The sequence below is a fragment of the Schistocerca piceifrons genome, chromosome 4 (assembly GCF_021461385.2).
Source record: "Schistocerca piceifrons isolate TAMUIC-IGC-003096 chromosome 4, iqSchPice1.1, whole genome shotgun sequence".
Classification (NCBI taxonomy): domain Eukaryota; kingdom Metazoa; phylum Arthropoda; class Insecta; order Orthoptera; family Acrididae; genus Schistocerca; species Schistocerca piceifrons.
In genome coordinates, this window is record NC_060141.1 from 255730964 (window position 1) to 255754172 (window position 23209).

General features: G+C 44.6%; 1 protein-coding gene across 1 annotated transcript in view; it reads left to right on the forward strand.

Annotated features, from left to right (window-relative positions):
• Nucleotides 1-23209, forward strand: part of LOC124795769 (beta-3 adrenergic receptor-like) — a 123865-nt gene that overhangs the window by 60420 nt on the left and 40236 nt on the right. The window contains exon 3 of the mRNA XM_047259853.1: nt 4366-4573. Within this exon, the coding sequence (XP_047115809.1) occupies nt 4366-4573 (208 nt within the window). The remainder of the gene's footprint in view (nt 1-4365; nt 4574-23209) is intronic.

Below are 23209 nucleotides of genomic sequence, written 5' to 3' on the forward strand. Positions count from 1 at the left end.
CAATGGCGTTACGATAGAAAAATGAGTCACAGAGAAGTGGATTTGGTAGTCTGTTGGATTGATGATAGGATGCTTTGCTGATGGTCTGGGTTCGGTTCCAACTTCTCCCGATGATTTTTAATAGGAAGAGACAGATTCTATTGTCTTCTGGCTACGCCAAGTGAAGAAGGTATAATGGCATTGAGGTATGATATTCACATTAAACATGATATCCCTTCTCTAACAAGTAGACGTTAGGTTGAACCACAATAAAGTCAAGAGTGGCGAAATGTAGGAACTCTTATACTAGTTATTTATTTCTAGTGATGAAACACAGGATACTTATGCCATCTTTTATTTGAGCTTGTGTATGTCGATGAAATTGGTTCTGAACTTGCAATGCAACTCAGACCGCCCTCCACGACGAATTTGATCCCTTCGTGACAATACAGCTCGACTACTATTTGTTGTTTGTTCGAAACTGCAGATTCCTCAACATCTCCACATAATGCGCGTGAATGGGTTGGAATCCTGGCCCGGCACTTAAGTTTTCATTATGTATTATCAAGCTCTAGCATGAGAACACTTATCTGCTGGTGGTAAATAATTTTCATTTTTAATACATTTTCATTCGCTGTCAACACTAACGCAATCTGACGTTTTTGACTCCCAGTGAGATACAAAACTGTTCGAGAGATTACTGTAAGTTCAAGGATGTCATTCCGAGCTGCTGGCGGAGAAAAATTCGGTGGCTGACGTCTCTGTGTGTGTAGTCAACAACAATATGTGTGGGATTCGATTCCTAGTCAGTACTCAAATCTTCTTCATATTATTTCTAGATGAAACATGCTCACATGTCGCTGCTCGTGTAACAAACCCATATTTAACCTTCGTTTTCTCTAGAATATAACAGCGATAGGTGCCGGGTTGGAGTCCTGGGAAGGAAAACATTAATGTTTCTGTTAAAACATCTAGCTACTGTCGAGAAAATCGGATATGTCACAGTTGATTGTGCTTCGATAACAATCCGATTAGGTTCTGGGTTCCCCTATCTAACACAAAGTTTTACCCCACGGCATTTCAAGTAAGTTACTTGTGAATAAGCAATATTTAACATCTCTCGTAGTTCGTTAACAGGGACAATAGATGCTGGGTAGGAATTCGCGTCCGTTAAAAATGTTTACGTTATGTAATTTAAAGTTGATATTTGCTAACTGATACTATCTGAAATCTAGGTATATCACTCTCTGTAAGTCTAGTCAGGAATGACTGTTAGTTTCCGTCAGTCACGAAATCTTTGCTTAGTCTGCATGACCTGGGTTTGAATCCATACGCAAAACGAGACGGTTCGTCGTATCTTTTGAATTTCATACATATTCTCAACTAGCTGCTCGTGAATAACTTAAATTATTAATCTCATTTTGTGTTAAATAATAAGTACGGTATGTTACTTCCAAGAGAATACGACGAACTTACTATGTGCATTACCTATCTGACGTAATAATGAGAGTGGTAAAGTTTCGGGTATGTCATTTACTGTAATAAATGTGAGCTTACAAGCCTGAAGGACAGTCTTATCTGTGATAAGGTGTTCCCCGATTTTTCTAGTATCATGGTATAACTTTACATCTTGAGTTATTGCGATACAGAGCAGTGTTTTCTAGTGGAAACTTGTCGGAACCATTTTCAATAGTCAAACGACTGTACCAAGGAGTCATTAGAGGACCTGCTAGACAGCTGCTCTATGCTGGTTGCATGCGAATCAGGCGAAATGCAATTCAGGTCGTTCGGATACTTTTGAGCAAAACTGTACAATGCACACAACGTTCATAAAACCATGTGAATATGAAATTGCGAGAAAACTACTTCTTTGGGATATTATTCAACTCATGCGTCACATTCACACCTTCTTAGGTCTCGGCGAGCCATCAGAAGCCTATTCTGCACTTTGTCGTTTCGTGGTAGGTTAGTATTGATAAGGCTAAGCCACGTCTGTGATGATCCTTTTTTTTTTTCAGAAAAGAACTGTCTGCTATTTTATTTCAGTCAGGTCGCGGCTGTCGTCCAAGCGTCGTAGTTTTTTGCTCGGGAGTCAAGAAGTGCATGACATATTTCTCTCTTCTTCAAAATACTCTGGAAAATGTCGAACACTTGGCGTAGAGATATCGCTCCACTGCCATTTGTGACTCAACAGCGCTGAAACACTACGCATGACCACATGACCACTGCTTAACACTGCCTCGCCACAACTGACTGGTCGAGTGCACATCTGATGTTTGCGGTTGTTAGTCCAGGCTGCCACCGTAGCTGCTGCCCTGCTGTCGCTTACAAACTGGAAATGATTAGTGACGGAAGCTATTGCAGTGAAGTTGTACGCTAGTAAGCCCTCTTCTGGTATTTTACTGGTCTCTTGTGTCGAGCACAACATGGTACTTGTTTCCAGCCAAGCTCAAACTGATCTCTCCATTCCACTCCTAGCCCGTTCAAAAGGAAATACACTACTGGCCATTAAAATTGCTACACCAAGAAGAAATGCAGATGATCAACGGGTATTCATTGGACAAATATATTATACTAGAACTGACATGTGATTACATTTTCACGCTATTTGGGTGCATAGATCCTGAGAAATCAGTACCCAGAACATCCACCTCTGGCCATAATAACGCCCTTGATACGCCTGGGCATTGAGTCAACAGAGTTTGGATGTCGTGAATAGGTACAGCTGCCCATGCAGCTTCAACACGATATCACAGTTCATCAAGAGTAGTGACTGGCGTATTGGGACGAGCCACTTGCTCGGCCACCATTCACCAGACGTTTGCAATCGGTGAGATATCTGGAGAATGTGCTGGCCATGGCAGCAGTCGAACATTTTCTGTATCCAGAAAGGCCCGTATAAGACCTGCAACATGCGGTCGTGCATTATCCTGCTGAAATGTAGGGTTTCGCAGGGATCGAATGAAGGGTAGAGCCACGGGTCGTAACACATCTGAAACGTGACGTCCACTGTTCAAAGTGCCGTCAGTGCGAACAATAGGCGACCGAGACGTGTAACCAATGGCACCAATGGCACCCCATACCATCACGCGGGGTGATACTCCAGTATGGCGATGACGATTGCACGCTTCCAATGTGCGTTCACCGCGATGTCGTCAAACACGGATGCGACCATCATGATGCTGTAAACAGAACCTAGATTTATCCGAAAAAAATGACGTTTTGCCATTCGTGCACCCAGGTTCGTCGTTGAGTACACCATCGCAGGCGCTCCTGTCTGTGATGCAGCGTCAAGGGTAACCGCAGCCATTGTCTCCGAACTGATAGTCCACGCTGCTCCAAGCGTCGTCGAACTGTTCTTGTAGACGGTTGTTGTCTTGCAAACGTCCCCATCTGTTGACTCAGGGATCGAGACGTGGCTGCACGATCCGTTACAGCCATGCGGATAAGATGCCTGTCATCTCGACTAGTAGTGATACGAGGCCGTTGGGATCCAGCACGGCGTTCCGTATTACCCTCCTGAACCCACCGATTCCATATTCTGCTAACAGTCATTGGATCTCGACCAACGCGAGCAGCAATGTCGCGATACGATAAACCGCAATCGCGATAGGCTACAATCCGACCATTGTCAAAGTCCTTTATCAAAGTCCTTACACGAGGCATGACAACAACGTTTCACCAGGCAACGCCGGTCAACTGCTGTTTGTGTATCAGAAATCGGTTGGAAACTTTCCTCATGTCAGCACGTTGTAGGTGTCGCCACCGGCGCCAACCTTGTGTGAATGCTCTGAAAAGTTAATCATTTGCGTATCACAGCATCTTCTTCCTGTCGGTTAAATTTCGCGTCTTTAGCACGTTATCTTCATGGTGTATCAATTTTAATTGTCAGTTGTGTACATAGCTGTCGTGTTGCAAGACAGTGATAACGAAGTTAGTGGACAACTTTATAATGCGATCTTTATAAATAACTCATTTAGATTTGATTTCGCGGTCTTTTTTGTGTGTTGTCCTAAAAGGACATCATGGGGATAATTAATGGGCGCTAATGATTATTGTGCCTTTTTTTCTTCTAACAATCCTCCGAGGGTGCTATAAAATTTGTAACTATGTATTAAAGAGCATTATGAATGGCTGGTATGGCAGTAGTGCAATGACGAGTGTACCAGCACGAAATGTTTATGCATATGTACGTGACAGAATCAAATGAACGGAAACGCTTTTGATGCTAAGGGGGAAGAAAACGAAAACTATCGGAAATAAATAATATTACAGTTAGCTACAATTCACAACACAATAATGTAGCAGTACATTTCCAGATACTTTGATTGGGACTGTGAGCAACCTCAGATGTGCGTGGTTGCGGCTGAGTGCGCCCCTCCTCAGGCATCATCGCGGCGGTGGCGCACCTGCTGGCGCTGGCGGCGAACCACTACCTGGGCATCCTGCGGCCACTGCACTACCCGGCTATCATGACCCACCGCAACACGTCCGCCTGCATCGCGCTGCTGTGGCTGCTGCCGGCCGCCTTCTTCTTTGTGTACTTCTCGTCCGTCCCGGGACAGGGCTACCAGAGCCCCACCTGCAACTACGAGTAAGTCGCCAGCCGGTAGTTGCCATGCTGAAACCAGCGGCATGACTAACACATTGTTCTGCGTAGTGATGAGCACAGTATGCTGCAGAAAGTCTCATCCGATTTTATATCCTCTACATGTCTGAAGATACAAACGCGAGGTAAATTTTAATCTATTCACTTATGTGTGCTGACCAAAAACACTATGTGATCAAAAGTATCCGGACATCTAGCTGAAAATGACTTACAAGTTCGTGGCGCCCTCCATTAGTAATGCTGGAATTCATTATGGTGTTGGCCCACCCTTAGCCTAGTGACAGCTTCCACTCTCGCGGGCATACGTTCAGTCATGTGCTGCAAGGTTTCTTGGGGAATGGCAGCCCATTCTTCTGAGGAGAGGTATCGATGTCGGTCGGTGAGGCCTTGCACGAAGTCGGCGTTCCAAAACATCCCAAAGGTGTTCTATAGGATTCAGGTCAGGACTACGTGCAGGCCAGTCATTACAGGATGTTATTGTCGTGTACCACTCAGCTACAGGCCTTGCAATATGAACAGATGCTTGATCGTGTTGAAAGATGCAGTCGCCATCCCCGAATTTCCCCAACATTGGGAAGCGAGATGGTGCTTAAAACATCAATGTAGGACTATGCTGTGATATCGCCACGCAAAACAACAAGGGGTGCAAGCCCCCTCCATGAAAAACACGGCCACACCATAACACTACCGCCCCCGAATTTTACTGTTGGCACTACACACGCTGGCAGATGACGTTCACCGGGCATTCGCCATACCCACACCCCACCATCGGATAGCCACATCGTGTACTGTGATTCGTCACTCCACACAACGTTTTCCCACTGTTCAGTTGTCGAATGTTTACGCTCCTTACACCGATCGAGACGTCGTTTGGCATTTACCGGCGTGATGTGTAGGTTATGAGAAGCTTTTAGACCATGAAATCCAAGTTTTCTCACTTCCCGCCTGTCATAGTACTAGCAGTGGATCCTTTGGAACTCCTGTGTGATGGTCTGAATAAATGTCTGCCTATTACACATTACGACCCTCTTCAACTTTCGGCGGCTTCTGTCAGTCAACAGACCAAGTCGGCCTGTACGCTTTTTTGCTGTACGTGTTTCCTCACTATCACGTCGGAAACAGTGGACCCAGGGATGTTTAGGAGTGTGGAAATTTCGCGTACGGACGTATGACACAAGTGACACCTAACTAACTGACCACGATCGAAGTCCGCGGGATCCGTGGAGCACCCCATTCTGCTCTCTCACGATGTCTAATTAGTACTGAGGCCGCTCATATGGAGTACCTGGCATTAGGTGGGAGCACAATCCATCTAATATGAAACCTTTTTTTTTTTCAGGTGGAGGGGGGGGGGGGGGGGGGGGTAGGGTCCGGATACTTTTGATCACATTGTGCAACTTTGTTTTTACCAATGATACGAGAATTTGATGAAAATTAGTGGCAACGATGTTGTAAAATGACAGATGTCTGTCAAATGGCAAGCACGCTGACTATAGCTGTAGCTGTAGTTATAGCAGTTGAAGTAGTGCAGTGTGCAGCGATGGCTGTGTCTGTGTCACTTGCAGTGTGTATTGTCTCAAAGTGCGGGAGGCCAGTAATGTTGAAGCACCCTGACGGTATGTTTAGGGAACACAAACAAAATGCGTGGATCAAGATTTAGGCGTCACGTGGTTAAAGTGCACAACAATATCGTCGGTGACAGCATGAGGCGAGTGGTGATGCAGCATTGCCATATCGTACGGTGATGATATAGAGGACAGTGTTCTGGGATGGCAGCGATGTCATTCAATATCTTCCCCGTTCGGGGGACCCCTCAATGGAGAATACGACAACTGAACTCCTTGCCTTCCCGCTGGACGTGAACTGGACTGACAGTGAGTTAGCTACAGAGGTGGGCGTGTTCCATAAAACAGTGCTACACGTTTTGCACTATATTCCTCGTTTCCGCGAAATTGCAGTGGGTTGATACAACATGCAATGACCGAGGTGCAACAGTGGCATCGTTATGCACTTGCAGAAGAATTGCTCAATCGATATCACAGGGAGGGTGAAGTCTACCTTGGAAGAGTCGTCCTTATGGACGAAACCTGGGCTCGTTCGTACAAGCCACTATTAAAGCGGCAATCCAATGAATAGAAGCGTCCTGGTTCTCCTCGCCCACAGTACGTGCGCCATGAATCAGCAAGTTCCAAAGCGATGGTTGTTGTGCCGCACGACATCCATCGTTTAATCCCGCATCACGTTGTGCCACAGGAACAAGCGGTCACTGCAGCCTACTACAGTCCTACTACAGTAGTTTCTTGGGACATCACCTTCGTGCCGCACCTAGAAAGAAACGACGGCACTTTCTACCACTGCATCCCATCATGACTATTCATGATTCCACATGGCGAAACACATGCAGGAGCTGCTGCGCATGTGGAGGTAGGAGATACTGGAACACCCACCGTATTCACCCTATATCGGTCCATTCGATTATAACCTGTTCGCCAAAATAAAGGAACTTCTACATGGCACACGATACAAGAGAAGACATCATCCAGCCAAAGGGCTGTCCATGAGAGACATGGACAGAGATGAGCGCGCTGTGTACAATGCCTTCAATCACTGTGGGGCAAGGTGATAGAGATCTGGAGCGAATATATAGAGGGCATGCAATACGGTGAATATCTCTCAATTGAGTCTGGTATGAATTAAAACACTGTTGTCACTACGTTTTATCCAACCCACATTCGCAACAGCTTGTTCGATGAAGAAGTCGGACCTAAGCACTGAAAAATGGTACAGGTCCGTGCAACACACGATAAACAATATAGAAGTAATTCTCTGAATTTTAGCACCATATCGTTGAGCATCATATCGTTGATATTGATTTGAAGCAGGATTTTGAAACACAGGAATTACCCAGAAGAAAACGACCTAGTGACACGGTTTTGCAAAACATACTCCTTGTGTAACACAGCTGGCTCTTTGTTTGCACGAGATAATGCCTGCTATCGACAGGACATGTCAAATTGACATCATATTTCTATATTTGGAGAAAGGTTTTGACACTGGCAGTCACAAGCGGCCTCTAATCAAACTGTATACCTCGGAAGCATCGTCGCAGTTGTGTTACCATATTCGTGGTATCCTGATAGATAGGTGACAATTCGTAGTAACTGACAGAAACTCATGAAGTAGGAAGCGATATCTGGGTTTCCTAAAGGAAATGTTATAGCTGCTCTGATGTTCCTAATCTATAAAAGCAATTGAGGATACAAACTGGACAGCCCTCTTAGATTGTTTGTAGATGAGTTGTCATTTACCATCTACTGAAGATACCAGAATAATAAAAAAAAGATTTAATCTAGATATCAGCAAGATGCAAGAAGTGGTAATTGACTGTAAACAATAAAAAGTATGGTCCTGGAGAATTTTAAGTTTAGTTTCTTTTTCTATTCATAACACTGATTCTAAACCGTGTCCTCACATGAGGATGGATGAAGGATTGCAAGCAAATACATGAACAAAAATGTTTTTAAGAATAGAAGAAGCAGCAGGTTACCTTACGTCAGAAGCAATTGATACTGACAAACTAGCACTACCACTTTATGTTGACTGACTAACCGATGGACAAGGTTTTGATGATGGAACACATTATGTTCGAGTTATTGTACATGTTGTTGGACTATACATGTGGATGAAAATGAAAAAGACCAGTATTTAGAATTTCGACCGGATAAACAGCCTCGAAGGAAAATAGAGACTGATATTCCTGAATGCTCCAGTGTTGCACCGTCCTATAATTTGGAGCCAGTAGATGAGGCAGTAAATCAAAATTCTGAAGCACTGAAACCAAAGTTCTCATCTAACAGTTGAAGAATTTTTTGAACATTTATTCACAAATGATGTTAATAAAATCACTTGTGAGCGAACGGTATGTTGCGCAGCGTAATATAAAACAAAACATATTAAGAAGGGCTGATTTGAAAAAATGGAAAGACAGTGCTGTGTATCTGACGGCTTGGCTCTTTCGGTCGGCATGCCAAGGCGGACCAAACGGCGGGGAAGGAAAGGCGTGAGGACCAAGCAGCATGAAGACAGCGGATGACCACAGGACTATGCTTTTTTCCGAACAGGCGGTAGGAACTCGCTCCATCGACTTTGAGGGGAAGCAACAATATGGAAGCCACAAATTGACATAATGAGAAGATGGCGGTGGAGGTTCGAGTCCTCCCTCGGGCATGGGTGTGTGTGTTTGTCCTTAGGATAATTTAGGTTAAGTAGTGTGCAAGGTTAGGGACTGATGACCTTAGCAATTAAGTCCCATAGGACTTCACACACATTTGAACATTTTTGAATAAAAAGTATGAAGTTCTTCATATGAGTATAAAAAGTCCTTTAAATTTCGGTTTCACGCTGAATGACATAAATTTAAACGGCGTAGATTCAACTGTATACCTAGGGATTGTATTGTATTGTATTAACTGGGAACCTGAAAACGACGGAGAGAGTTCGTCCCCGCCGTAGCCCTCAGTGGTTCACAACCCCACAACAAGCCACAGCAGTCCACCCACCCCACCGCCGCCCCACTCCGAACACAGGGTTATTGTGCGGTTCGGCCCCCAGTGGACCCCTCGGGAACGTCTCATACCGGACGAGTGTAATCCCAAATGTTTGCGTGGTAGAGTATTTAAGGTGTACGCGTACGTGGAGAGAGTGCGAAGCAATCGCCGACAATGTGTAACTGAGGCGGAACAAGGGGTACCAGCCCGTATTCACCGAGGAAGATGGGAAACCGCCCTAAAAACCATCGACAGGCTGGCCGGCACATCGGACCACGACACTAATAAATACGACGGGCGGATTCGCGCCGGGGACGGGCTTCCCGCTCGGAAAGCAGCGCGTTAGACCGCGCTACTAGCCGGGCGGGCAGGCTGACCTATGGTCGGTCGTCTTGCACATGTGTTCTGCCTCCATTAGATTCTGGGCCCAAAACCATTTGCCCCATAAACTTCTATTAGTAGGCGGTGAAATTCTGTAGGGGCCCTTTGCTTCAATGCAACGCAACACTTCGCAGTTCAATCGCCGACCATGTATCCCTAAACCCCTCCACGTTGTAAATATATTTCGAAGCGCAAATGCACAACTACCTCTATCTACCGCAATGATTAGAAGCTTGGATTGTCTCCTTTGCCTCGTACAAAGAGAGCTCTTCTTACCATACTTGTTGAACGAATCTCGTAACAAAGAGAGAGATGGTAATTCCGGTTTTCCGTTGATAAAGATCTTATTTTTCATTTACAAACTGTTGTAATGCAGCTGAAAGTCGTCTCAAAAAGATTCAAATGTATATCTTTTCCATGAATGAAGACAGAAACATGAGGTGAAAATTACTTACTCTTAGGACAATTAAGCTTTTGAACTTTTGTTACTTCTTTGCATTTACGTTCAAGAACAAGTTCTAATTTACTTTTCACAAAATTTGCCTCTGCCCTCCATCGGGAAAATGATAACCTTCCAGATGATAGTAAAATTCATTGCGTATTTACGCTAGTACGTCTCGTCTTCCTCCAATAATTGAAGTCGCTTTTGCCGCGGTGCAGTTCACCCAGCTTTGAGCTGTAAGACACAAAGCGCCGTAATCTGCACAGCGATGTCACGGCACAGCTGTAACTGCATTCCACGGAAACATAAAACCCCTTTTGTTGCTGTGTTATAGCCCTATTGACTAGACGCACAATGGGTAATAACTAACAAGGGCGAGACCACGACGTTCGGAACATACTTTTACTTCACATTTTGAATGCTTTTATTAGTCCATTAGGACTACATAATGTGCAAGTAGTAAGGCGATTTCGAAAAAATCGCAAAAGAAGTTTTATGCGTCGATGAAGTACCGGCGCGTTGCGCCCTCTCAGCACGGGATGGCATGATCTACATCTACATCTACATGTACATTTATACTCCGCAAGTCACCCAACGGTGTGTGGTGGAGGGCACTTTACGTGCCACTGCCATTACCTCCCTTTCCTGTTCCAGTCGCGTATGGTTCGCGGGAAGAACGACTGCCGGAAAGTCTCCGTGCGCGCTCGGATCTCTCTAATTTTACATTCGTGATCTCCTAGGGGGGGTACAATTAGGGGGAAGCAATATATTCGATAACTCATCCAAAACGCACCCTCTCGAAACCTGGACGGCAAGCTACACCGCGATGCAGAGCGCCTCTCTTGAAGAGTCTGCCACTTGAGTTTGCTAAACATCTCCGTAACGCTATCACGTTCACTAAATAACCCTGGTACGGATCCCACACTGATGAGCAATACTCAAGTATAGGCCGAACGAGTGTTTTGTAAGCCACCTCCTTTGTTGATGGACTACATTTTCTAAGGACTCTCCCAATGAATCTCAACCTGGCACCCGCCTTACCAACAATTAATTTTATATGATCATTCCACTTCAAATCGTTCCGCACGCATACTCCCAGATATTTTACAGAAGTAACTGCTACCAGTGTTTGTTCCGCTATCATATAATCATACAATAAAGGATCCTTCTTTCAACGTATTCGCAATAAATTACATTTGTCTATGTTAAGGGTCAGTTGCCACTCCCTGCACCAAGTGCCTATCCGCTGCAGATATTCCTGCATTTCGCTGAAATATTCTAATGTTGCAACTTCTCTGTATACTACAGCATCATCCGTGAAAAGCCGCATGGAACTTCCGACACTATCTAGTAGGTCATTTGGCTAGCGTTCTAGCTCCGTAATCTGTGAATCACTGGATCGAGTCCTGCTCATTATTTTTTTTTCTAGTTTATGTACTTTTTTTCAAACTATGGTCGTAGTTTCATATACTGTATATTAGATTTGAAACATAATACAATGAAAAGTCATCACCTGTATTTACTTGTATTTATTTCATGAACGTTTATTGAACAACAAATTTTATTTGACTATTTATAATTGTCCTTATTACAGCAAATATTAGATATAACTATCGGCAAGTAAACGACCAAACGCATAATGTATTTCTGAAAATGTGCGCGTGTAGTGATTTGCGAAATCTCTTAGGCCTGACCCATCGAGGTGGCGCAGTGATTAACACACTGGACTCGCATGCGGGAGGACGACGGTTCAAACTCGCGTCCGGTCGTCGTGATTTACATTTTCCGTGATTTCACTAAATCGTTCCAGGCAACTGCCTGGATGGTTCCTTTGAAAGGGCACGGCCGACTTCCTCCCACATCCTTCCCTAATCCGATGGGACCTCGCTGTTTGGTCGCCTCCCCCCGGATAATCCACCCAACCAATCTTAGACCTGTAATCGAGACGGTACCCTGAACAGCTTTGTACTTGGACGCTTCGAACTGCAGACAGAGAGACTGGCCACATTCGACAGTTGACTTGAGTAGCGGTGAGACCTTACCAGTGTAGCAAGAACGAATAGTGCGAATTTTTGGAAAATCAGAAAATTTACATTTTTATTGCAAAAACGGAGGTACTCCCAATTATTCGACTACTGCGGATGATGAATGTCATGAAGATTCAATGCACAAAAAAGTTGGAAAGCGCCAGTTAAAAGATGCGATTGTATACTGTCATAGTATCCTTGAAGAAGCGAAGTTATTGATACAGAATAATTAACAAAGATTTGTGCAGATGCAATGGCGACTGGAGAGGAAATTCATCTGTCTACCGTCGATATACTCATTCGAACGAAGTAGATCAAGAAGGCCTATTCCGTGAAGATGGAAATTTTTCCACTCCAAAGGTGGACTCACTACCTTGGAGACAGAAATAAAAGTAGTGAGACTGGCAAAACAATGCCCCACTTGGAATGCACAAATTCTCAGGATAAATGGATTTCGTAGTTTGAAAACGAAGGACGATTTAAGGAGACAAGAAGAAAACATAAATACAGTAATGTCTAAAGTACATCGGATGTTCAATCGTACGTTATCTTTATATGATGGCGTACTGTAACTCACTGTGTTAGGGAACAAAGGTATTTATACCTTTATTTATCGATGTATCACTTGGGCTTTCCAAGCCTGTCGCTCGTACTGGCAACCTGTGTCTGCAGGTAGAGGCATCCAGATGCAAAGCAATAACGGATAGCTTACCTGATTGCCGGCAAAGCGATTTCGCAAATCACGACAGGCATACACTTTCAGGAAAACCTTATGCGTTGGTAATTTACTTGTGGACGGATATAATATTTGGTGTAATAATAGAAGTTAGTAAACAGTCAAATAATATTGGAAATTCAGTAAACTTCCGTGCAAATATAGGCGTTTATTTTTATTTTGTTACTTTCAGAATGTAATATACGTGAAATAACGTGAACAGCGCTACAAAAATATAAATTAAGAAAGAAAGAAAAAAGAGCCGGACTTCCTCCAGCTATCCAACGATTACGCGCAAAATTTCTTCTGCAATATTCCAGAAATGCCTAAGTAGTGCGCTTTACTACTAACACACTGTGTTGACCTAATGGACTAATAAAAGTGTTCATAGTTTAATGGAAATACATGATCCGAATACTGTGGCCTCCCCTTGTAAGTGAGTGAGCGAGGCTGATGCCTATATATGAGGGGCAAGCAGCCACAGGAACAGGCAACTTTCAACTGATGCCCAGCTAAACATCTACATGACTACTTTGTGGCAGAGGATTTATGCAAGCAGTTTCAGGCTGATTCTCGACTTTCCACTCTCGAATATCACGTGGAAAACTAAAGGCCTACCGTATACAGTGCGATCTCTGATTTCTCTTACATTTCAGGTGGAATTTCAAAAAATATATTGGCATTCGGAAGAGAAATTTGTTGATCGAAATTGCCAAAAAAAAAGCAAGCCGCTTCTGTGTTTTAATGATTGCCACCCCAATTTGCATGTCACATCCGCGACACTTTCTTTCGTATTTCACGATAATGAAAAACAACTTGCTATCCAGTGAAGCTTCTTGATCTCCTCAGTCAATCTCATCTGGTAAGGATCCCATATGATGCAGCTCTTCTGCAGATGAGGGCGGATCAACGTAGTTTCGGCAGTGTCGTTGCTGAATATGCTGAATCTTCTAAGTGTTTGGTTCGCCTCCTCCACTAGCTTTTCTATGCGATGGTTCCAGTTGAAGTTGCTTGTAGTAATCCCTAGGTAGCCTGCCCAGTTATCAGTGCTGTCTAACGCGCTGCTTTCCGAGCTGGAAGCCCGTCACCGGCACGAATCCACCTGGCGCATTAGTGTCGAGGTCTGGTGTGCTGGCCAGCCAGTTGATGGTTTTTGAGGTGGTTTTCCATCTGATGTTGTTGTTGTCTTCAGTCCTGGGACTGGTTTGATGCAGCTCTCCATGCTACTCTATCCTGTGCAAGCTTCTTCATCTCCCAGTACCTACTGCAACCTACATCCTTCTGAATCTGCTTAGTGTATTCATCTCTTGGTCTCCCTCTACGATTTTTACCCTCCATGCTGCCCTCCAATGCTAAATTTGTGACCCCTTGGTGCCTCAGAACATGTCCTACCAACCGGTCCCTCCTTCTTGTCAAGTTGTGCCACAAACTCCTCTTCTCCCCAAATCTGTTCAATAGCTCCTCATTATTTATGTGATCTATCCGTCTAATCTTCGGCATTCTTCTGTAGCACCACATTTCGAAAGCTTCTATTCTCTTCTTGTCCAAACTATTTATCGTCCATGTTTCACTTCCATACATGGCTACACTCCATACAAATACTTTCAGAAACCACTTCCTGACACTTAAATCTATACACGATGTTAACAATTTTCTCTTCTTCAGAAACGTTTCCCTTGCCATTGCCAGTCTACATTTTATATCCTCTCTACTTCGACCATCATCAGTTATTTTGCTCCCCAAATAGCAAAACTCCTTTACTACTTTAAGTGTCTCGTTTCCTAATCTAATTCCCTCAGCATCACCCGACTTAATTCGACTACATTCCATTATCCTCGTTTTGCTTTAGTTGATGTTCATCTCATATCCTCCTTTCAAGACACTGTCCATTCCGTTCAACTTCTCTTCCAAGTCCTTTGCCGTCTCTGACAGAGTTAGAATGTCATCGGCGAACCTCAACGTTTTTATTTCTTCTCCATGGACTTTAATACTTACTCCGAATTTTTCTTTTCTTTCCTTTACTGCTTGCTCAATATACAGATTGAATAACAACGGGGACAGGCTACAACCCTGTCTCACTCCCTTCCTAACCGCTGCTTCCCTTTCGTGCCCCTCGACTCTTATAACTGCCATCTGGTTTCTGTACAAATTGTAAATAGCCTTTCGGTCTCTGTATTTTATCCCTGCCATCTTTAGAATTTGAAAGAGGGTATTCCAGTCAACATTGACGAAAGCTTTCTCTAAGTCCACAAATGCTAGAAATGTAGGTTTGCCTTTCCTTAACCTATTTTCTAAGATAAGTCGTAGAGTCAGTATTGCCTCACGTGTTCCAACATTTCTACGGAATCCAAACTGATCTTCGCCGAGGTCGGCTTCCACCAGTTTTGCCATTCGTCTGTAAAGAATTCGCGTTAGTATTATGCAGCTGTGATTTATTAAACTGATAGTTCGGTAATTTTCACATCTGTCAACACCTGCTTTCTTTGGGATTGGAATTATTATATTCTTCTTGAAGTCTGAGGGTATTTCGCCTGTCTCATACATCTTGCTCACCAGATGGTAGAGTTTTGTCAGGACTGGCTCTCTCAAGGCCGTCAGTAGTTCCAATGGAATGTTGTCTACTTCCGGGGCCTTGTTTCGACTCAGGTCTTTCAGTGCTCTGTCAAACACTTCACGCAGTATCGTATCTCCCATTTCATCTTCATCTACATCCTCTTCCATTTCCATAATATTGTCTTCAAGTACTTGTATAGACCGTATATACACTCCTTCCACCTTTCTGCCTTCCCTTCTTTGCTTAGAACTGAGCTCTTGATATTCATACAAGTGGCTCTCTTTTCTCCAAATGTCTCTTCAATTTTCCTGTAGGCAGTATCTATCTTACCCCTAGTGAGATAAGCCTCTACATCCTTACATTTGTCCTCTAGTCATCCCTGCTTAGCCATTTTGCACTTCCTGTCGATCTCATTTTTGAGACGTTTATATTCCCTTTTGCCTGCTTCATTTACTGCGTTTTTATATTTTCTCCTTTCATCAATTAAATTCAAAATTTCTTCTGTTACCCAAGGATTTCTACTAGCCCTCGTTTTTTTACCTACTTGATCCTCTGCTGCCTTCACTACTTCATCCCTCAGAGCTACCCATTCTTCTTATAATGTATTTCTTTCCCCCATTCCTGTCAATTGTTCCCTTATGCTCTCCCTGAAACTATGTACAACCTCTGGTTTAGTCAGTTTATCCTGATCCCATCTCCTTAAATTCCCAGATTTTTGCAGTTTCTTCAGTTTTAATCTACAGTTCATAAACAATAGATTGTGGTCAGAGTCCACATCTGCCCCTGGAAATGTCTTACAATTTAAAACCTGGTTGCTAAATCTCTGTATTACCATTATATAATATATCTGATACCTTCTAGCATCTCCAGGATTCTTCCATGTATACAACCTTCTTTTATGATTCTTGAACCAAGTGTTAGCTATGATTAAGTTACGCTCTGTGCAAAATTCTACAAGGCGGCTTCCTCTTTCATTTCTCTCCCCCAATCCATATTCACGCACTATGTTTCCTTCTCTCCCTTTTCCTACTCTCGAATTCCAGTCACCCATGACTATTAAATTTTCGTCTCCCTTCACTACCTGAATAATTTCTTTTATCTCATCATACATTTCATCAATTTCTTCATCATCTGCAGAGCTAATTGGCATATAAACTTGCACTACTGTAGTAGGCATTGGCTTCGTGTCTGTCTTGGCCACAATAATGCGTTCACTATGCTGTTGGTAGTAGCTTACCCGCACTCCTATTTTTTTATTCATTATTAACCCTACTCCTGCATTACCCCTATTTGATTTTGTATTTATAACCCTGTATTCATGTGACCAAAAATCTTGTTCCTCCTGCCACAGAACTTCACTAATTCTCACTATATCTGACTTCAACCTATCCATTTCCCTTTTTGAATTTTCTAACCTACCTGCCCGATTAAGGGATCTGACATTCCACGCTCCGATCCGTAGAACGCCAGTTTTCTTTCTCCTGATAACGACGTCCTCCTGAGTAGTCGCTGCCCAGAGATCCGAATGGGGGACTATTTTACCTACGGAATATTTTACCCAAGAGGACGCCATCATCATTTAAGCATACAGTAAAGCTACATGCCCTCGGAAAAAATAACGGCTGTAGTTTACCTTTGCTTTCAGCCGTTCGCAGTACCAGCACAGCAAGGCCGTTTTGGTTAGTGTTGCAAGGCCAGATCAGTCAATCATCCAGACCGTTGCCCCTGCAACTACCGAAAAGGCTGCTGCCCCTCTTCAGGAACCACACGTTTGTCTGGCCTCTCAACAGATACCCCTCCGTTGTGGTTGCACCTACGGTACGGCCATCTGTATCGCTGAGGCACGCAAGCCTCCCCACCAACGGCAAGGCCCATGGTTCATGGGGGTACGGGTTTTCCATCTGCCTCGGTGAATACGGGCTGGTTCCCCTTGTTCCACCTCAGTTACACATTGCCGGTGATTGCTGCACGTACGTGTACACCTTAAATACTCTACCACGCAAACATTTGGGGTTACACTCGTCTAGTATGAGACGTTCCCGGATGGAGCCACTGAGGTCCGAACCAGACAATAAGGCTGTGTTCGGAGTGGGGCTGCGTTGGGGTGGGTGGACTGCTGTGACCTGTTGTGGGGTTGTGAACCATTGAGGGCTACAGCAGGATGAAGCCTCTCCGTCGTTTCTAGGTCCCCAGTTCAATACACACACACACACACACACACACACACACACACACACACACACACACACACACACAACAGGTCAGCATAGGTTGTTCGTCTAAAATGACAACGTGTGTCATTTTGAACTTACACTAACTTACGCTAAGAACAACACACACACACTTCTCCGAGGGAGGACTCGAACCTCCGACGAGGGTAGCAGTGCGATCAGTGGCAAGGCGCCTCTGATCAAGCGGCTACCATGCACGGCAAATGGTTGATTCAAGCCTATCGTAGAATGACGTACATTGCACAAAAACACTTCCACTAACTGTGTAATCGATATCGTACGCAACCCACTGACCTGTAGGAAGTATTTTCGCTGGGTACCACGGCAACGCTCAAACGAAATAATACCAAATGAATAGGGTTGTCTATCTAGTACATAAAGCGTTGTATCGGTAGTGTGTTCCATTCTAGGAGTTCTGCTGATGCACCACAGTGGCCCACACTAATGACCTCGATTATGTGTGATCTGGTTCGGTGTTTCCGAAGGACTGCATCGGAACACCCTGCTATTAGCCCGTATGTCCCAAAGATTTTTAGTTTAGAAATTATCCCGACATCCAGTTGCCTGTAGGTAAGTGGCTCCTATACTTGGATCCTGGTTTGTTTTGTACTACTTCAGACAGATTGGTTTACAGTTATACCAAATGCTTAGACAACCATGTTGACTATGTGGGAAAGTGGTATGAACTTATACTGTTGAAACATTGACACACCTGTATATTGTAATGCACAAAGAACTAGCTTGCTATACAGCGAGTTGAACCAAACCTGGATCGAATCTGCGTGGGGGTTTAACCACCGTGAGTTGGTGCATGGCCACCTGAGTGTTGTTTTTAGGCGATTTAGCAAAATATTTGGGTCACCTACAAATTCCACCTCATACAATGCACAGTGAAAATATGGTAACACAAGGTATAGAGTTAACACAGTTTACGTGATGCATACAGTTTTCCTCTCTCAGATTATCTTAAGACTGTGGCTTCAGGATGGTCACCCTACAGTATAGTGAAAAGTAGAAAGTAGTGGAGGAAGGGGGAGAGGAGGTTAAAAGAGCTTAATTTTGTGCAGTTTGCCTACATTCCAGGAGCAAGAACACATTCAGGGGCAAGTTATCCCTATTCACCTCCCCTTAATATATTGTTATACTAACCCCCTGGGATAGTCCACCCATCTAAGAAACCCCTGAGCCATCTCTGTCCATCTCCCACCCCCACCTCTTTGGGAAAACTATGCCAATACTGGGACATTTTTGGTCACCTCCTTCCCATTTCAGTTCTAAGGCACTTCTCCCTTCCCCCACCCCTCCACTTCCCCCAAATCCCCTCTTCTCCCCTCCCACTCCATTCTTCATCTGCAAGTTAGAGGGAAACTCTCAGCCTGTGAAGGTGTGGAAGGATCTCACAACACGAAATTCAAATCAGTGTTAGTTACCATGCAGAGGATATACTGTTTCTTTATAAAATTCTATTTGCATTTTCCTTATTTGATCAGTTTGTGGGAGACAGGGCTCCTCCCATCCCCCACTTGTGAACTGGTGGGAAGAAGACTTATTTTGTGCTGAGCTGCTGGAGTGGAAGTATGTAATGTACTGCCATGGGATTTGAGTTCATCTATTCATATGTGTATTATCCTGCTGCAAGAATTTCCAAAATTTTGGTGGGGAAACCGATCTGACACTTACCCTACACTCTTGCTGCTTGAAATTCAAAGAAATACAACTGCGTAAAATTGGTGGGCTTCTGTTGGACAGAGAGGAGTTTAATGGGTGAGTAAGGAGATTATAATGGGTGGGATAAGCGGAATATTTCCCAGAAAATAATGATGAGGCAAGAGATTGGACTGAGGATGCATTTCGTAACTCATGGAGACTACTGCCTGTGATGAATCTGTTTGTGTTTCTTGAAATGGCCCGTCAATCCACAGTGCTGGAGAAAATTTCATTCTACTCTACTACTCCAGGCTGAATGAAGCAGAGATGTTCACCTTGGTAAATGGAGCTCGACTGAGGATGCTTGTAACGAGTTTTGTTTCCATTTCCAATCAAATGGTTCAAATGGCTCTGAGCACTATGGGACTTAACATCGGAGCTCATCTGTCCCCTAGACATAGAACTACTCAAACCTAACTAACCTAAGGACATCACACACATCCATGCCCGAGGCCGGATTCGAACCTGCGACCGTAGCGGTCGCGTGGTTCCAGACTGAAGTGCCTAGAACTGCTCGGCTACACAGGCCGGCTTTTTCTAATCGTGTGTTTGTATATGTTCACCTTGCTGCGTGCCATAGCCCACAATAACGCTCGAAATATGCGGGGAACAACCCCACAGCAGCTGCTGAAAGAATTTCTTCTACCAATCTGCAAGTGAGTAGTTGCTGAGGAGCTTGTACACAGACACATGGCAAGAAGAGCTGGAACAGCAAAGTATTACAGAAGTGTGGAAAGAGTATTCCCCTTATCGATCTATAAATGAAATAGCTGCTACGGAAGCTGTATACACATATGGTAAGAAGGGCAAGAGCAGAAAAATATAAATGAAATGCAGGATAACCAATACACGCAACCAGAACTTCAGAAAAAGCATCACTGCTCTAAATTGCAAATGGAAATAAAAAAACCAGCGCTTGTAAACAACGGGTCATAACGCTACACATGAACTAGGAATAAAACAACTACCGCAAAAACCGACCCCAAAAGATCTCGCCAGGAGAGACTGGCTCCAGCTGCATGTGTGTTCACCAGAATGTATAGATATGGACTAACCAACATAGAAACAACTTTGTAACAGAAGTCGAGGGCTGTATGCGGACCACTGTGAAAGACGTATTCTAAAGCCTGTCCTCGAAACCATACGAGTGTATTATGCTTAGCAAGAGGGTAGTAAAATGTCTGGGGCACCAACAAGAAATGTTAGGTTACAGTCGTTGGCGGAACACGGAGGTAAAAGCACACGATTAGTTGGATGAGGAGCAAAAGATTTCCTTTTAGTGGGCACGTATGACGGTGCTCGTCGGTGTCTTCGAACTGACAGTCAGGGCAGAGTGGGGAGGTGGCCAGTCCTATGCGGTAAAGTCGACTATTGGTCGGGAATTTGCCATAGACTAAAACATATCAGAGTGCATCACAGATGACGGTAAAAAGGGTGCTTGCACACACTCCCAAATAGTTCGCCAGTGAATGTTAGGGTGCTGTAGTACCATGAAGTTGTAAGGGTTGGACAGCATAAACAAACGATAATAGTCTTTTGTACGGGGAAGACAGGTGACTTGAAGAGCGGCCCGAATGTAGCTAAGTTCTATGAAACAATTGGCGACATGGTACAATAACGGAGAAATAGATGCCACATTGACCGGTATATCGAGAGAAGCTGGTCGGAGGATACCTCAGAGACTGCGTGTTAAGGACGGGACCGGCCCCCGCCAGTGTCGCAACATAGTATGGACAAAGCGTGCAGAAGATCGTGCCCCTCATTTTGCAGGAGGCAGTGTTAGAGTGTTGTAGCGGACTTCGAAAAGTGCTCCTGCTGACACGAAATATCCAAAGGTTGATTGGATGCGGCGGCCAAGGAGTGACGGCGTCGGGAGGATCTTGGTGACGTGTACCAGTTTAGGAGCGACATACATGTTGAAATAGGACACACGTTGGAGTTGGTTTAAGTTACGGTGCACTTGACCGCAAACATGGTGCCGAATCGACTGCAGAAGTCGCCGGTAAGCGAGGGTCACTGTGCGGTGTGACGAGCTCGTAAATTCGATACCCAAGTAACGAAGGGTGGTACTGACTGGGAGTGGGGTCTGCACCATAACCGAGAGGCCGCGCCTAATGTGCATCATAGTCGATTTGCGTACATTAAGAATGCCACCCGAAATACGCTTATACTGGTGGATCAATTGGATGGCGTCATTGAGTTCCGTGGAGGAGCAGGTGAGAAAGAGGAGGTCGTCCGCATAAGCCCTGCAGTGAAAGATGCAGTCACGTAAAGTGAGACCCTGCAGTCTAGAGGTAAGATCAGTGATGAGGGGCTCAAGTGCGATGGTATATAGTAAGGTAGACGTAGGGCATCGTTGACGCACAGAGCGACGTATAGGAATCGGTCTTACAAGCCTCCCATTGACTTGTACCATCGAGACCGCGAGAAGTAGCAACTGGTGAATGGCATAGACAAAGAGTAATGACAACCCTAGAAGTGTCGCCACCATGAGGAGGAATTGGGTGTCGAACGTGATCAAAGGCACTCGTGAAATCGATGGATACCAGTGCTGCGCGAAGACGACAAACTGCCGCCAGCGCGATGAGGTCACGGCATTCTCATAGGGCTGTGTGTAGGGTGGCTCCACAACCACGTGCAGTCTGCTCCGCTGAAAGGACCGTGGGTAAGACGGTGCGTATGCGCGCTGCTAAGAAGCGTGCTAAGATTTAATAGTCTGCATTCATTAATGTAAGGGTGCGATATGCAGAGACATGAGACCCTCCCTTCGACTTAGGCACAGGTAGAAGAATGCCAGCGACGAATTCAGGTGGGATTGAGAAGGACTGAGTAAACAGTACCTGGATCATTGCCGTCCAGCAAGGAAGCATTAAAGTGGTGAACGCCAGCTAAAACTCCATGGGGAGACCATCCGATCCTGGTGATTTGTTCTAGGCCTCTTTGTTGATCGCATCTACCACCTCTCATGCGTTGATTGCAGACATCATGGACGCTGACTCCGCTACGGTGAGGGTCCGATCAGGGGCAGGATGGAGATCGTCAGGAATTGGCGTTGCCATCGGTTCATCGTCATAAAATTGGCGATAATGTTAAGCAAAGGCAGACACCACTGCCGCCTGTGTTGTTTGGTGATATTGGGGACGAAAAGTCGTCGTCCACGACGATGTTCGGATGCGGCATGGCATGTGGATGGCGTTTCGTAGTGGAGGAGGTCCTGTCGTCGGGAACGCACCACGACACAATACAATCGTGCACGTTGGAGGGAGACGAGACGAGCTTTGGTACGCTTTCTTTTAATGGCAACGCCTGCCGGGGTGGCCGAGCGGTTCTAGGCGCTACAGTGTAGAACCGCGTGACCGCTACGGTCGCAGGTTCGAATCCTGCCTCGGGCATGGATGTGTGTGATGTCCTTAGGTTAGTTAGGTTTAAGTAGTTCTAAATTCTAGGGGACTGATGACCTCAGATGTTAAGTCCCATAGTGCTCAGAGCAATTTTTTTAATGTCAACGATAGTTCTTTTAACTTTTCTATATGCTGATAACGTCTTTCCTATAATCATTTCTTTATCGATTTTTCTTACAGCCATTTCGCCTTAGTTTTTCTGCACCTCTTGTTTATTTCATTCCTCAGCGACTTGTATTTCTGTATTTCTGAATTTCCCTGAACACTGTTTTATTTCCTTCTTTCATCGATCAACTAAAGTATTTCTTCTGTTACCCACGGTCTCTTCCAATTACCTTCTTTACAGCTATGTTTTTCTTTCCTACTTCTGTGATTACCCTTTCCAGAGCTGCCAATTTCTCTTCAACTGAACTGTCTACTGAGTTATTCCTTATAGCAGAATCTTGGGCCTTAGAGAACTTCGAGCGTGCGTCTACCTTCCTTAGTACTTCCATAACCTGTTTCTTTGCGTATTTATTCCTCCTGACCAGTCTCTTAAACCTGAGCTTACTCCTCATCAGTACTAATTGTATCTGATTCTATATCTGCTCCAGAGTACGCCTTACGACACAGTCTC